Below are 16,472 nucleotides of genomic sequence, written 5' to 3'. Positions count from 1 at the left end.
AACGGGCGATGGTCGACTTGGAAGGCCCCTGCGACGCCCATCAGGGATGACAAACAGGGCGTCCAAACGCCGGAGGGAAGCCGTTCTAGAAAGGTACACACGTAAAGCTCTGACCAGATCCAGTTTGTGCAGGGATTTCTGGGTGCACTGGGGCAAAACAATGTCCTCATTGATGTGGAAAGAGGAGACTACTTTCGGCAAAAAGGAAGGCACCGGCCTGAGCACTACCTTGTCTTGATGGAAGACCAGAAAGGGTGACCGATATGAGAGGGCTGCGAGCTCTGCAACCCTCCTAATAGAGGTAACGGCCACCAGAAAAGCCACCTTCCAGGAGAGAAGAGAGGCTGAGATGTCCTGAATGGGTTCAAACGGGGGCTGTTGGAGGGTGCTTAGGACCATATTAAGGTCCCATGGATCCACCGGGGGACGATAAGGCGGCGCCAGGTGAGCCACCCCTTGTAGAAACGTCTTGACCTGAGGACGGAAAGCCAAGTTACGTTGGAATAGAATGGACAAGGCCGAAACTAGGCCTTTGAGAGTGCTTAGAGAGAGTCCCGCTTCCAGACCAGACTGAAGAAAGGCCAAAATGACCGGTAACGAAAAGGACAAGGGAGCTAGCATATCTTTCTCGCAGTGAAGAAAAAAGGCTCTCCAGGTTCTGTGGTATATGCGCGAAGTTGCGGGTTTTCTGGCACGAATTAAGGTCTGGATGACGTCCGCAAAACCCGTCTTCTTCAACACTGCGGCCTCAACAGCCATGCCATTGAATTCAGAGAACGAGGACTCGAAGAATAGGCCCCTGAGAGAGGAGGTCCGGACAGTCTGGTAGTCTCCAGGGGCAGTCGACGAGCAGGTTTACTAGATCTGCGTACCAGACGCGTCTGGGCCAATCAGGGGCTACTAGAATAACCGGTACTCCTTCTGTCTTGATCTTTTTGACGACTCGAGGGATCAATGGTAGAAGAGGAAAAAGATATGGCAGCTGGAACTGAGACCACGATATGACTAGCGCGTCTTGAGCGATCGCAAGGGGATCGCGGGACCGGGCTACAAAGGATGAAACCTTGTGGTTTAACCGAGACGCCATGAGGTCGACGTCCGGCGTGCCCCATCGTAAGCAAATCTGATGGAACACCTCGGGATGGAGAGGCCATTCTCCTGAGGCAAGGCCCTGTCGACTGAGGAAGTCGGCCGCCCAATTGTCGACCCCGGAATGTGGACTGCTGAGATTGCCGGAACTGTGTTCTCGGCCCAAACTAGCACTCTTGCCACCTCTTTCAAGACGGACTTGCTGCGCGTTCCTCCCTGACTGTTTATGTATGCCACAGCCGTGGCGTTGTCCAATTGTACGCGGACCGGGAACCCTGCAAGAATATCCTGCCAGGGGACTCAGGTAAATTGCCCTTATCTCCAAGATATTGATCGGTAGGGAGACTTCGTGGGGACTCCACCGGCCCTGCACCGTGTGGTGAAGGAAGACTGCCCCCCAACCGATGAGGCTGGCATCGGTCGTGACCACCTGCCAGCAAAGTGGTAGGAATGACCTCCCAGGTCTGAAGGAAGAGGGAGAGTCCACCATGTTAATGACCTTCTCACATGAAGAGGTAACCTGAAGCGTCGATCTAGAGACGACAGGTACTTGTCCCATGCCGACAGAAGGGCCAGTTGAAGAGGCTGGGTATAGAACTGGGCAAAGGCACTGCTTCCATAGCTGCCACCATTTTTCCCAAGACACTCATGCATAGGCGAAGAGAGTGTGGACTTGGGTCAGAAAGAAGGTGGATCCCTAGACGGAGAGAGTTTATCTTTTCCCTCGGGAGAAGGACCCGGGCATGGGTCGTGTCGAACTGCATCCCTAGAAAGGTTACGTGTTGAGATGGGACCAGGGAGGATTTGTCTGTGTTGATCAGCCAGCCTAACCGAGAGAGCGTGTTCAAGGTGATCTGGAGACTGTGGAGACAGTCCCTGAACATGGGACCCTTGATCAATAGGTCGTCAAGGTAGGGGATAATTACAATCCCCCTGGCTCGTAGATTGGCCATGACCATTACTTTCGTGAAAACCCTTGGGGCGGAGGCAAGCCCGAAGGGGAGAGAGGTGAACTGATAATGTGCATTCTGGAAGGCAAAATGAAGGAACTTCTGATGTGGTGCACAGATTGGGATGTGAAGATACGCATCCTGAATGTCCACTGAACATAGATATTCCTCGGCTTCCATTGAGGCGATTACCGACCTGAGGGACTCCATTCTGAAGTGCCGGATGCGTACCTGTCGGTTTAGTTGTTTGAGGTCCAGGATCGGACGTAGTGAGCCGTCGTTTTTTGGAACAACGAAAAGACTGGAGTAAAAACCGGAAAACCTTTCCTGAAGGGGGACTGGAACTATGACTCCTGAGCGCAGAAGGGAGGCGATGGCCTGAAGGAAACCGGGAAGCAGAGATGGATGCGGGGGGCGGGACCTGAGAAATCGTGTTCCTGGCATGGCGTTGAATTCGATCTTGTAGCTGGAGGTCACAATCTCCTTGACCCAGGCGTCTTCTATTGCCGAGACCCAAGAGTCTCGGAACAGAAGTAGACGGCCGCCCACCCTGGGAGAAGTCCCAGGTGGGAGTGACCCATCATGCTGAGGAAAATCTGTTGGATCGTGATCCCGAGGGCTTAGAAGAGTGACCCTTTGTGCGCCAGTTGGGAGTGGGCCTAAAGGTAGGCTTACTTCTCTCTCGCTGTGCTGGGGAACGGTCCTGTTGAGAGGAGGGGTCCGGTTGAGCGAACTGACAAAAGGACCGGAACTGAAGGGAAATTCTCATAGGAAAGGGCCGTTTAGGTCTCGGCTGGGGAAGGGAGGTGCTCTTGCCCCCAGTGGCATCAGAAATGATCTAGTCCAACATAGACCCAAACAGCCTGGAGCCTTGAAAAGGGAGAATTCTATGTATAGCAATGATATTGCTAGAGACGCGGGCTGAACAGGCAGCGGCGTCAAAGGACGCCGTGAGCAGATATTTTCCTGCATGGGCGATCTGATCCGCTAGGTCAGCCAGATCGTCCGGGGAAGCCCCCGTTAGGATGCCCTGCCAAAGCTGTTTGGCCCATGCGGAGACGGCCTTTGATACCCAAGTTGAGTAGAAGGAAGGACACAGGGAGGTGCCAACAGCCTTGAAAGCTGACTTAGCCAAGGCCTCAATCTGTCTATGCGTAGTATCCTTGAGGGAGGAACCGTCTGGTAGAGACAGCACCGTCTTGGCCGACAGACAGGAGGATCCACAGATTAGGACTCCGTCCATTTGCTGACAAGATCGTGGTTAAACGGATATAGCATGTCTGTTTCTTTCCAGTGAAGCGCTTTTCTGGATGCTCCCACTGTTTCTGAAAGACACCGTCAAATTCTGTACGATTAGAAAAGGTGCGAGCCGGGCGCTTAATTCTCTTCAAGGAAAAGGAGTAGTCCTGAGAAGGGCTCTCGTCCTCTTTAACATGCAGGGTCTGATTGACGGCCGATATAAGGCTGTCAACCATGTCCTGGATTTTAGAATATTGGTCCGTGTCGGATCCAAAGTCAGAATCTGATGCCGTGTCAGATCCCGGAAAGACCTCTGGGGAAGAGGTGTGAGATGCAGGGAGCATTTTTGGAGTCTGGAGAGCTGGAAGATGAACTTGTGTGAGTCCGTTTCTGAGAACGTGCTCTCAATCTGCCCTTGGGAGGAGGGGGTAGGGGTGCCTGCGAATCATACGTGGGAACGTTCGGAGCACTGGTGGCTGTGGATAACATAGGCAAGCATTCTAGGACCTGCACCAGAGATTGAGATACCTTGGTGAGGTCAGAGACAGACTGGGACATAGCAACAGCCCACTCCAGAGGAGGAAGAGTTACTTCTCCCCGGGCGGCAGGGGGATCTTGGGGTGCCAGCATGGTGGGAGGCTTGCAGGTCGAGCAGAAAGCCGTTGTCAGACCCGCAGGCCACTTAGTACTGCAAAGAGCACAGGCGTAGTATGTGACTGTGAGCGGGACGGACAGAAAGCTCCCTGGGTTTGGGCATATGTGCCGAACCAGGAATACTGCAGAGGAGGTAGCCTGTGGGCAGGAAAGGTGTGTGTCATCCCAGGACAGGACCTACCCGGTCTAGGAATATCCACGGTCCAGTATCCCGTCGGAAACTCCGGAGCTGAGGCTGAAGGGAGCTGCTGTAGCAGTTGCGGAGCTAAAGCTGGAAGGCAGAGCCAGGAACAGAGGACAGCGTAGAGGGGCAGGGCAGGAGCAGAGCGTGCTGTCCTGAGTGACTTCGGGGAGCCGAGGCTCTGATAGGTGGAAAGAATGGGGTGGGCTTAAGAACCCAGCCGCTAATAGGTCCCCGGGAGAAATGTGGGTGTGCCGGACGCATCACATTGCTCCTCGGCCCTTATTGGCCGATTGCCGGAGGGGGCGTATACCTGCCGGTAAGAGGAACGCCCCACCCGAGACGCCCTGACGGAGGAAGCACGGGCGGATTTGCCGCGCAAAAAAAAGAGAAGAAGAGGGGGGGGGGGGGCTGTGGGGAACGCCGTGCTGCGGGGAAAGCCATGTTGTGGGGGACGCCATGAAGATGTGAAGAGAGGGGGTGTGGCCAGGGAAGCGCTGCTGTAAGTAAGCTGTTGTTGATCCATATCCAGTGTTCTGGGCCTGCGGGGCTGCAGCTGTAAGGCAGCAGGAGTGGGAGGGATTGTACCTTTGTTTGAGGTCCCGATGTCTCTTCTTCCTCTCCCCCTCTGAGGATGGTCACAGGAGGTCCTCCGTTAATAGGGGGGATCCTGGTTCTTCCCCCTTCCCGCACTGACCGATGCTGGACAGTGCAGGAGACTGTGTCGACCCCAGAATCTGGGGGAAGGTCACCCACAGGGACCACCGTCTCCTTCCCAGGCCGCTCCGAGGAGGGGGCTGGGGTGGGGAATAGGCAAGGACTGGCCACCGGGAATCACCCTGAGACACCTGGAGGTGACAGGGGATAGGTCCTGCCCAGCGGGTCCGAGAGTGGGCGATGTGGGGAATGCCACACTGCTCTCTCGGTCGCTTGAGAATGGGGATAACAGGGGACGCAGTGTTCCCTGTTAACCCTGAAGAGTTGTATCTTAAAAATAAAGAACAAGGATTAATAAAACACAACAGGGTTGGATCAGTTAGGATCCAGGTCTACCTCCTACAGACACTAAGCTTAAACTGGTGAGCTTGGTGCCTTTAGGCGGGTGTATACTGCGAAGGAGGAGCTAGTTTCTTTTTTTGCCTAGTGTCAACCTCCTAACAACAACAGCATACACCCATGGTCCTGTGTCCCCCAATGAAGCGATAAAGAAAAAACGTAATTCCACCAATTTTTTGCGTGTGGGTTTAATTTTTACGTTGTTTAGTTAGGTAAAAACGACCTAGCAACGCGATTCACCATGTCAATACGATTACGACAATTTCCATAATGTTTTTGCTTTGTCTATTTTCTGAGACCGTGACTACTTTATTTTTCTGTTGATGAAGCAGTGGGATAGCCTGTTTTTTTTTTTTTTTTACATGGCTTGCTGTAATTTTTATATGAACCATTAGGGTACTTGCAGTGACCTAAAAACTGCAATTCTGCAGATCCATTATATTGATAGATAATTAAATTTTCACAGACAAGCATGATACAAGATGTGCTTTTTTTATTTCTTTATTTTCATACTGGGACAAGGGGGTTGATTCATACTTTCAGCATTTTGTTTTTTTAAATGTTTTAACTAATTTTTACATATTTTTTTTTTAGACACGCTAGGGACATGTGCTATATACTGCCATTCCAAAGTATTTACCAATCTCATGAACAAACGTCACAGACTCTGTTTCATAGGAGCATCCAGATGGCGGCCAAACTGACGTCCACACCACTTCAAAACCATTTAAATGCGGCTGTCAGAGATGGTTAGCGGCATCATAATGGTTAAACAGCAGCAAGCTGAGCCAACTCCAATCACTGCTGTTAGAGGAAGGTGCTGGCTGTGTGACACAGCCGACACCTGCAATGTATGAAGCAGTGTCCGCTCTATACACCCTGATCTGACAGGTGACTTGTCCCTTCTTACCTGCCGGTTGAGTGTAATAGCGCTGGGCTGGCATTTGGTACAGATTCCTTCTGGCCACGGTGGGTGACCCTCACAGCCAGATTTAATCTTGCAACTGATATTCTCCAAGGCCACAAATTTGCCCCTGAAAATAGTAACATTACATTTAGCCTATGAGACATTACACAGCTAAGCACAAAGCATCACTTTAGTGTAGTCACCCATGAAGGGGGCAGTATAATCTACAAGCAAGTAAATGCTGAATATATATTAGTTTCAAGTATCAGTAAATGTGGAAAATAAATATAAATCCCAGCGATTTTGTGCATAATCTCCTTTGATCCAATTTCTTCTCATAAAAAAAAAAAAAAAAGATGAATATATAAAGATTTCTTCTTTAAGTAACCCAGGGTGGGGGGGGGGGGGGAATTAGTCATTTCCCCTTACTCCTCCTCTGCAGCAGGAGCCTTTCCCCCATTGTTCTACCTGCAATCTGAGACCAGGAAGAAGATGGAAAGGTAAAAATAAAAATGATGTTTCCAGGAGTGGGCCCCTAATTGATCACATATTATTGGCCTACGCTAAGAATAATGCAATCAAATCAATGTGATATTGGAAATAAAACCACTAAAAGGGATACACAGGCAAAAAGAAATATATCCATTAGTCACGTATATATTTCTCGCATGTTATGATTACAGAAGTGGAGGGACATCTTCTTGTGTATTTTCTATGGTTAATGTGCCTTTAAATTCAGCTCGGCGCCCCCTTCCCGGTGGATTATGAGATATTTGGGCTGTGGCGACTCACTTGTCTGCTCCGCCTGTCAGCTTGCGGATGTAGGCATGGAAGGACATGTGTTTCACTGGGGGCTCCAGATGGTTGAGATAATCCTCGTCGAAAGGCTGCAGGACAAGGCAGTGTTAGCTAAGGGGATAATACACACACCCCCTCCAAACTGGAACACACTAACGTTTCTATGTCGCCATCCTCACCTCTAGCGGGACGCAGTGCACGCATTTACCCAACGGACCATGACGACATCTGCAGGAGAAAGGAAGAAAAAGCAACGTTAGTACAGGGGTAGCAAGAAAAAAGATCCATTAAGATCCGTTTCAGGAAACCGCGTTGTGCAGGGGTCTGTACTGCAGCCTCATTCACTTGAAGGGACCAATATCTCCCTTGCTATGCAAATAAACATCCATAACATTCAATGATGGCTATGTGGTGTCATTAAAGCACATTATATCCTAAAATATTACTAGTGTCGAATTGCATCCTCCAAAACCCCCTTCAGAAAACGGAGGGTCTGAGGTCACTTTCGACATTTCTCTTGTACCACTGGCGCACCAGGCCACCCACTGTGCAGGAATTTGCAATAAAGTGGCATTCAAGTGAATGGAGCTGTGCTGCAGTGCAAAGCATAGTGGATGACAGATGTGCAGTAAATGACTTGAAGGAGCCAAAGTGCAGGTTCTGAGGATTGATGGGGGACCTCAATAAGCAAGTAGTAATGGCGTAATCAAAGTGATATGCCATCACTTGATAGGACAATCTCTCTAGCCTAAAACACAGCACTTATAAGAAACGATGCATGCTGCACATAAAGCATGGTTGCCCCCTGTGGTCGATGTACCACGACTACGAAACTTACAGCTGGGCATCTCTGTTCCTGTAGATCTTTCCCTCTTGTTTGTTGAGGTACTGGTCGATGTCGTCTTCCACCACCAGGGGTGCACTTGCCGGCCTTGAAGACTGGCTTGATGCAGATGTATCCATAACTTCCGATGAAGGGCCGGCAGCGCTGGATGGAAAGAGGAACAGCATGTCTCCATGTCTACAAGGGAAGCAAACAGAGCTGTGATCAGCTGCGGCCATTCATTATTTATCTGGAGCTAGCGGTGTCAGGTGAACAGCCGGGAATCGCCTCCTGTGCTGACGATCACACAGGGCGGACTATCGTGCCTGATTACACTGCGTGATGAGCGCTCATAACACCAAGTGCTGCTAAATCCTGTGTGTGCTGACGCTTTTATATCTGCTTATTTTATTTAGCAAGGGGCATTTAAAAGTCTTTATTTTTAGCTTGGGACACCCACTGCTAATGGTGTGCACGCATCCCTGGCCCATAAACTTATCAACCTGTGAGCTCTATCACCCCCAGCCTGGACCCCTACTGTTACCAGTAGATTGGAGTTGCTGTATTTTGGGGTCTTGAAACCCCTATCAATAGTTGGATTAACCCCTTAATGTAGCTGAGCTCGCTGCACACAGAGAAAAAGACAGCTGTGTTACAAAGCCGGAATATGCCTTTTACAGCAGAGATTGGTGGTACCACTGATCGCTGCTGTTATAGGGACTGACAGCACAGAATGACTGTTCAAACCAAGCACAACCACTCGGAGCACCCTAAGCGTGACCAAACAGTTCGGTGCACCTTCCCACCTACTTGTTTTCCCTTTATCCCCCCCCTCTCTATTTTGATTGACAGCTGTGGCTTTATAGAGCCAGAGAAGGGCAGAAATAGATAAAAAACAAGTAGGTGGGAAGGGGCACCTAAATATTAAGCCACACCAAAACGAAGCTTGGTTTGAACAGCCGTTCTGTGCTGACAAACTCCCTTTAACCCTTAAAATCAGGTCATCAATCACTGACTGCAACCTGACCTGTGCGTTTGAGCACTTATTGGCTACCCCGCGACATGATTATGGGGTGTCGATGGGTTTGGCATAGCAGTCGAAGGCCAACTGAACGCTGACTTGTTCGTTCGCCAATGTAGTTCAGCCAAGGGCTGGGCTTCATATGACACCGTGATTTTTACTATATATGCAGTTATTGCAGTATATTGTACAATTCCCCTATGATGACTGAAAAAAAGAGAACAGTAAAATACAGGTTTTTTTAAATAATAAAAACAAAAAAATCCAATCACTCCCCCCTTTTCATAGGGGGGAGGACAACAAGCCCTCATACAGACTGTAAAATAAAAAAAAAATAAAAACTTATGGCTCTATGAAAAAGAAAAATTAAACCCCAAAAAGGAAAATAGGCTGTGTTTTTTATGGTTGATTAGATAAGGGGCTAACAAATACTTTGATGCTCATTGATTACACCTCTAGTGCATACAGGGCCCGGAATAAAATATCGCCCCGCAGGTCAGAACAGGGAGCACGTCCGACTGCTTATTACCAGAGAGCACTCGTCAGGGTCTGACAACCCAACTAAAGGGCTCTGCATAATGGAGGCTCCGTCCGCCCCCTCTTGGGACAGGAGAGCAGCATGTCTGGGCTGTAGTGAGACTCGGCCATTGATTATGTGTCTCCAGTCCGGTGATGACGAGACGCCTGGAAGATTCCAGGACACAGTTATATGTGAGGAGACATTACTTGCATGGAAAACAATCTGAAGCCTTTGGAGTTGCTCCGAGCTGATGGGACAAATAAACTGGCCATATAAAGGTATTGCTGGACTTCTCTTTGAAAGAGCTACATTTACATATAAATAGTTTTGGGGGTGAAATCCTGCGGACAGATTCCCTTAACAGAGTTATTTCACACCATCGAGACCCCCACAAATCCCAAAAATGGGCTATGAAGGGCCTCAATACCATTAAAAGATGGCCATGCATGCGTGCCATCGATCTATTTATTATTGATGGTACTACCGGAAACAAAGAGTACAGCGCTCGTCTGTCCTGTTAAAACTGAACGCAGCGATAGTGCGTAAGCACAGCCATGGCTCCAATCCAACGGGGCATTTCAGAGGCCTCTTTACAAGATCAGTCAGGGTCTCAGCAGTGTGAACCCCACCGACCAGCAATATATCACTTTTCCTCTGGAATCTAGAAATAAATTTGCCTCAAGCTGCCTTCACGATTTTGCAAAACAGCTGATATCCTAGTTGTACCCGATAACCCTGTAGTTGTAGCCATGCCACAGACAGTACTTGCTGAAGGTCACGGGCACACTGACAATGGCAGATAAATAAGGCAGGGTACTCACTTAATTTTGAGTAGGTTGAGTGACTTGTTTTGGCTGGCGGATATCTCTCCTGTCCTGTTCCTGTTCACATACACAGAGAAGCCGTTATTCCTGAAACCAAACTCTTTCGCTACCTGTGGAAAAAAAACACAAAAAGAGAAGATTTTACAACATGACACTGCACCAACATGGAATTGTGTGAGCAATCCAGCACAGTCCACTGCCCCGTGGCACGCACACACCCCACAATCCAGCACAGCCCATCGCCCCGTGGCACACACTCACCCCACCTCCCCATGGCACACACTCACCCAACAATCCAGCACAGCCCACCGCCCCGTGGCACGCACACACCCCACAATCCAGCACAGCCCATCGCCCCGTGGCACACACTCACCCCACCTCCCCATGGCACACACTCACCCAACAATCCAGCACAGCCCACTGCCCCGTGGCACGCACACACCCCACAATCCAGCACAGCCCATCGCCCCGTGGCACACACTCACCCCACCTCCCCATGGCACACACTCACCCAACAATCCAGCACAGCCCACCGCCCCGTGGCACACACTCACCCCACAATCCAGCACAGCCCACCTCCCCATGGCACACACTCACCCCACAATCCAACACAGCCCACCGCCCCGTGGCACGCACACACCCCACGATCCAGCATAGCCCACCGCCCCGTGGCACGCACTCACCCCACGATCCAGCACAGCCCACCGCCCCGTGGCACACACTCACCCCACAATCCAGCACAGCCCACCGCCCCGTAGCACGCACACACCCCACAATCCAGCACAGCCCACCGCCCCATGGCGCGCGCGCGCGCACACACACACACACACACACACACACACACACACACACACACACACACACACACACACACACACACACACACACACCACAATCCAGCACAGCCCACCGCCCTGTGGCACGCACACACCCCACAATCCAGCACAGCCCACCGCCCCGTAGCACACTCACCCCACAATCCAGCAGAGCTCACCACCCCATGGTGCACACTCCCCCAATATTCCAGTACAGCCCACTTCCCCATGGCAGACTAACCCACGTTACAGCACAGCCCACCGCCCCGTGGCAGACACTCAGCCCACATTCCAGCACAACCTACTTCCCCGTGGCGAACTCCCCTCATAATCCAGTACAGCCCACCGCCCCCATAGCACACTCACCCTACAATCCAGCACAGCTTACCGACCCATAGCACACCCTCACCACGTTCCAGCATAGCCCACTTCCCGTGGCACACACTCACACCACATTCCAGCACAACTCACTGCCTTGTGGCCCACCCTCACCCAATGTTTCAGCACAGCCCACTTCCACATGGCACACTCTCACACCACATTCAATGCTTAGCCCAATTCCCCGCGACACACTTTCACCCCACATTCCAGCACAGCTCACCGCCCTATAGCACACTCACACCACGTTCCAGCATAGCCCACTTCCCTGTGGTACACCTTCACTCAACATTCCAGCTCAACCCACTTCCCCATGGCACACTCAGCCCACGTTCCAGCACAGCCCACTTCCCCGTGGCATACACTCACCCCACGTTCCAGCAGAGCTCGACCCCACGTCATCACAGGCCAATGCCCCGTGGCTCAGTCTCACCCCACATTTCAGTTGAGGCCAACATCCTGTGGCACGCTCCCACGCACATTTCAGCAGGCATCTTATTACTACCATCAGATACAAGATTACAATAAAGTAGGTAGAAAACACAGAGAGCGATCGGCTGAACGCTGTGCCTGTAAACTCTGATTGGCTTTTTCAGCTCCCCTGGGAAAGTAGTAAATGGGTTCACAGACAGTATATAATCTATATACCAGTGACCCTGCTCTCCCTGTAGACCTATAAAAAGACAATGGAGTAAAGCGTGCAGCCGTTCGCCTCTGGCAACCCAGAGCTCAACGATTTGTCAGAACTTTTGCCAAATACTATTTAATCTAAATTTTTTGCAAATATAAAATTATATACCAAACTCATTAACTGATAAAACAGGAAATAAAATAAACCGAGATATAAATACAAAATAGAACACAAAAGTATAGCGCTAAAATAAAAAGAAAGTGCATGAGTAAAAAAATATATATATTATGGAGCAAAAACATTAAGGTTATTAAATGTAACAAAAATACAAATAAAACACAATAAATAAGTGACATTCACAATGCCAATATTGAGCTTTTGCGCAGTGTACAGGCTGTAACCTGATCCTGCTGAGATCGGGCAGTGATTTACACCCAGCTCAGCCCGCAATGACTTCCTATCATTGGCACAGTAAACTTTAGAAAGGCAGATTAATTATTAACCGTGTCTGGTTCTGGTCACTATGCGTTTTATTTCTGCGCTGAAGGTATACAACAAAAAATATACGTTGCCACTTACTGGAATCAGTGGGACCCTGGGGGTACATCCACTATGTGTGACCTCCAAAACAGGAGTCCCAAAATTCACCATGTGAATGTACTTATGACACGATTATAACTCCAGTCACTTCTTCTACTTCCACCAGTCCCATAGAAGTGAATGGAGCAATTGACAAGCATGCATACTACCACTTCCCCCTCATTATTGATTTTGTAGCCCCTGTTATCCGGATCGGTGGAGTTCCCAGCGTTCACACATTTATCAGCTATGCTGGGGATAAATGATTATTGCATTTAGTAGGAGAATCCCTTTAATTGTGCAATATGGGAGCACAGCAGTGTATAATGGATGCAGTAATGAATTAATACCCTGTCAATACGAGAAGGAGACAAACCTTTTTGAGAAACGTTGCAGCAGTTTCCCGCTTGCTTGCGTTGATGCGCTTCACCCCCTCCGGAGACTGGATACGGATGATCTATAGAATAAAAGTACAATTCCCATTCATATTATACTAATTATATACTTATGCATGTATACATATCTGGGCATGTATGAGGGAGTTTGTTCCCCTGCTTGAGCATGGGACCCTCTTGTTCTCTAAGCTTTCTGAAGCCATGCTAAGTAAAGGGGTATTCTGACTATGTACAGTACCAAGGGCAAGCTAGTCTAGTTGTTTTCTTAAAGGGGTTGTCCGAAGTCCAAAGTAATTTTGACCCTAAAACCCTTTCCATTTAGTGCCATAATCTACACTATTTTCTAACATGCTTAAATTAAAAATTCCCTATCCTTCCCTAACTACACTATTAAAGTCAGTCAGTGACTTTCGATTTAGGGGGGCTGGGGCAATTGCCAATCAATGACGTCCCAGATGGGCTCGATGGAAAACAAGTCCGAAGACTCTGCAGCCATGGTACCAAGTTTAGGCCATGCGGACTGCACACAGTAGTATCAGCAACATGCGGCTAGGTGTTGCCGTGTTCGGAGAATTGGTCGCACCACTGGTCCATTCTGTACTGCAAGTGACATCTTGATGATTTGCCATTTTCATACACACACACAGAGTTCTGTCAGTACTGGAGCAGTATGTGTGTGTGTGTAATTATATATATATATATATATATATATATATATATATATATATATATATATATATATATATATATATATACACACACACACACACACACACACTGCTCAATAAAATAAAGGGAACACTTAAACAACAGAATATAACTCCAAGTAAGTCAAACTTCTGTGAAATCAAACTGTCCACTTAGGAAGCAACACTGATTGACAATCAATTTCACATGCTGTTGTGTAAATGGAATAGACAATATATGGAAATTATTGGCAATTATCAAGACACACTCAATAAGGGAGTGGTTCTGCCGATGGGGACCACAGACCACATCTCAGTACCAATGCTTTCTGGCTGATGTTTTGGTCACTTTTGAATGTTGGTTGTGCTTTCACACTCGTGGTAGCATGAGACGGACTCTACAACCCACAGAAGTTGCTCAGGTAGTGCAGCTCATCCAGGATGGCACATCAATGCGAGCTGTGGCAAGAAGGTTTGCTGTGTCTGTCAGCGTAGTGTCCAGAGGCTGGAGGCTCTAGCAGGAGACAGGCCAGTACACCAGGAGACGTGCAGGAGGCCGTAGGAGAGTAACAACCCAGCAGCAGGACAGCTAGCTCCGCCTTTGTGCAAGGAGGAACAGGAGGAGCACTGCCAGAGCCCTGCAAAACGACCTCCAGCAGGCCACAAATGTGCATGTGTCTGCACAAACGGTTAGAAACCGACTCCATGAGGGTGGTATGAAGGCCCGACATCCACAGATGGGGGTTGTGCTCACAGCCCAACACCATGCAGGACACTTTGCATTTGCCACAGAACACCAGGATTGGCAAAGTCGCCACTGGTGCCCTGTGCTCTTCACAGATGAAAGCAGGTTCACACTGAGCACATGTGACAGAGTCTGGAGACGCCGTGGAGAGCGATCTTCTGCCTGCAACATCCTTCAGCATGACCGGTTTGGCAGTGGGTCAGTAATGGTGTGGGGTGGCATTTCTTTGTGCTCGCCAGAGGTAGCCTGACTGCCATTAGGTACCGAGATGAGATCCTCAGACCCCTTGTGAGACCATATGCTGGTGCGGTTGACCCTGGGTTCCTCCTAATGCAGGACAAAGCCAGACCTCATGTGGCTGGAGTGTGTCTGCAGTTCCTGCAAGATGAAGACATTGAAGCTATGGACTGGCCTGCCCGTTCCCCAGACCTGAATCCGATTGAGCACATCTGGGACATCATGTCTCGCTCCATCCACCAACGTCACGTTGCACCACAGACTGTCCAGGAGTTGGCGGATGCTTTAGTTCATGTCTGGGAGGAGATCCCACAGGAGACCATCCACGACCTCATCAGGAGCATGCCCAGGCGTTGTAGGGGGGTCATACAGGCACGTGGAGGCCACAAACAATACGGAGGGTATGTGCACACGATGCAGAAAATTTCTGCATCATTTCTGCATCTCCCTGGCAGAAAAAACGCATGCAGATTGTGCATGCGTTTTTCCTGCGGAATACATGCGGATTCACATGCGTTTCCGCATGTGGATTGACAAGCGCTTTCCAGGCGATTTTAGCATCACATGGAAAGTGCTTGACAACTAGGTCACACTATATAAATCCATACAAACAGCATGGATTTATATAGTGTGACCCGAGAGAATGGTAAAAATAAAAAATACATGTATACTTTACCCTCTGATGGCCCGCGCTGTCCTGCTCACACCGTTCTCCCTTGCCGGCAACTTTGAATTGAAAGACCTGCCGACGTCAGCGTCACGTGACCCGTCACATGACTCTGACGTCAGCGCAGGTCCTTCAACTCACTGCAAGTGCCGAGAACCAAGCAGGAGCGCTGCGCGGGCCGACAGATGGTAAGTATATATATATTTTTTATTTTATTCTTGTTTTACAGCTTTTTTAATGGTACCTGGGTGTGGATGAGACTCTCCTCTCCTCTACACCCGGGTACCATCCGCACATTAGAACGCACCAATTACGCAAGTACAGATGCAGTCTTGCGGAATTGGCGCGTTCTAATGCAAGTCAATGGCGGCGAAAACGCCGCGCTTACGCAAAATTAATTGACATGCTGCGGATTTTTGAGCGCAGAGTTTACGCTGCGGAAAAATCCGCATCATGGGCACAGCACATGCGGATTTCAATTGGGGAACATTGCTGTCCTTCTACCATGCGTTTTCGCGGCGTTTACACAACCGCGGAAACGCATTAAATACGCATCGTGTGAACTCAGCCTGAGTCTCATTTTGACTTGTTTTAAGGACATTACATCAACGTTGGATCAGCCTGTAGTGTCTTTTTAGGCTATGTGCCCACGATGCAGAAATGAAGCAGAAAATTTCTGCAGCATTTCTGCATCTCCCTGGCAGAAAAAAACGCATGCAGATTGTGCATGCGTTTTTCCTGCAGAATACATGCGGATCCACATGCGGGTTCACATGCGTTTCCGCATGCAGATTGACAAGCACTTTCCAGGCGATAGCATCACTTGGAAAGTGCTTGACAACTAGGTCACACTGTATAAATCCATGCAAACAGCATGGATTTATACAGTGTGAACCGTAAAAATTAAAACAAATAAAGCTATACTCACCCCCGAGGCCCCGGCGTGGCTGCAGCGCTCGTTCCTGTCTGGTTCCCGGCTGCCGGCATATCGCGAGACACAGCGGTGAAGGGCCTGCGGTCACATGACTGTGACGTCACCGAAGGTCCTTCAGCGCTGCTGGCATTCAGAGAGAAGCCTCCGGACAGGTGAGTATAAACTTTATTTGTTATTTTATTCTTTTTTTACAGGTACAATGGTACCCAGGTCTGGATGAGAGTCTCCTCTCCTCCAGAACTGGGTACCATCCGCACATAGAGACGCATAGAAGCCGCTTGTAAAAATGTACAGTCGCGGTTTCTGTGCGTCTCAATGCAAGTAAATGGCGGGAGTTCCGCTG

General features: G+C 49.4%; 1 protein-coding gene across 1 annotated transcript in view; it reads right to left on the bottom strand.

The window, feature by feature from the left end:
* The window catches only part of NPLOC4 (NPL4 homolog, ubiquitin recognition factor), a 37,775-nt gene that overhangs the window by 17,003 nt on the left and 4,300 nt on the right, over positions 1–16,472 (bottom strand). Inside the window, exons 2-7 of the mRNA XM_073682562.1 lie at positions 12,842–12,922; positions 10,060–10,172; positions 7,713–7,895; positions 7,054–7,102; positions 6,869–6,963; positions 6,080–6,203 (exon numbers count right to left, since the gene is read on the bottom strand). Of these exons, the coding sequence (XP_073538663.1) occupies positions 6,080–6,203; positions 6,869–6,963; positions 7,054–7,102; positions 7,713–7,895; positions 10,060–10,172; positions 12,842–12,922 (645 nt within the window). The remainder of the gene's footprint in view (positions 1–6,079; positions 6,204–6,868; positions 6,964–7,053; positions 7,103–7,712; positions 7,896–10,059; positions 10,173–12,841; positions 12,923–16,472) is intronic.

The sequence above is a fragment of the Phyllobates terribilis genome, unplaced genomic scaffold (assembly GCF_046119375.1).
Source record: "Phyllobates terribilis strain yellow unplaced genomic scaffold, ASM4611937v1 Scaffold_5__5_contigs__length_657084704, whole genome shotgun sequence".
Taxonomy (NCBI): domain Eukaryota; kingdom Metazoa; phylum Chordata; class Amphibia; order Anura; family Dendrobatidae; genus Phyllobates; species Phyllobates terribilis.
Note: the sequence above shows the minus strand (reverse complement) of the source record. Positions and strands in the feature narration are given on the sequence as shown.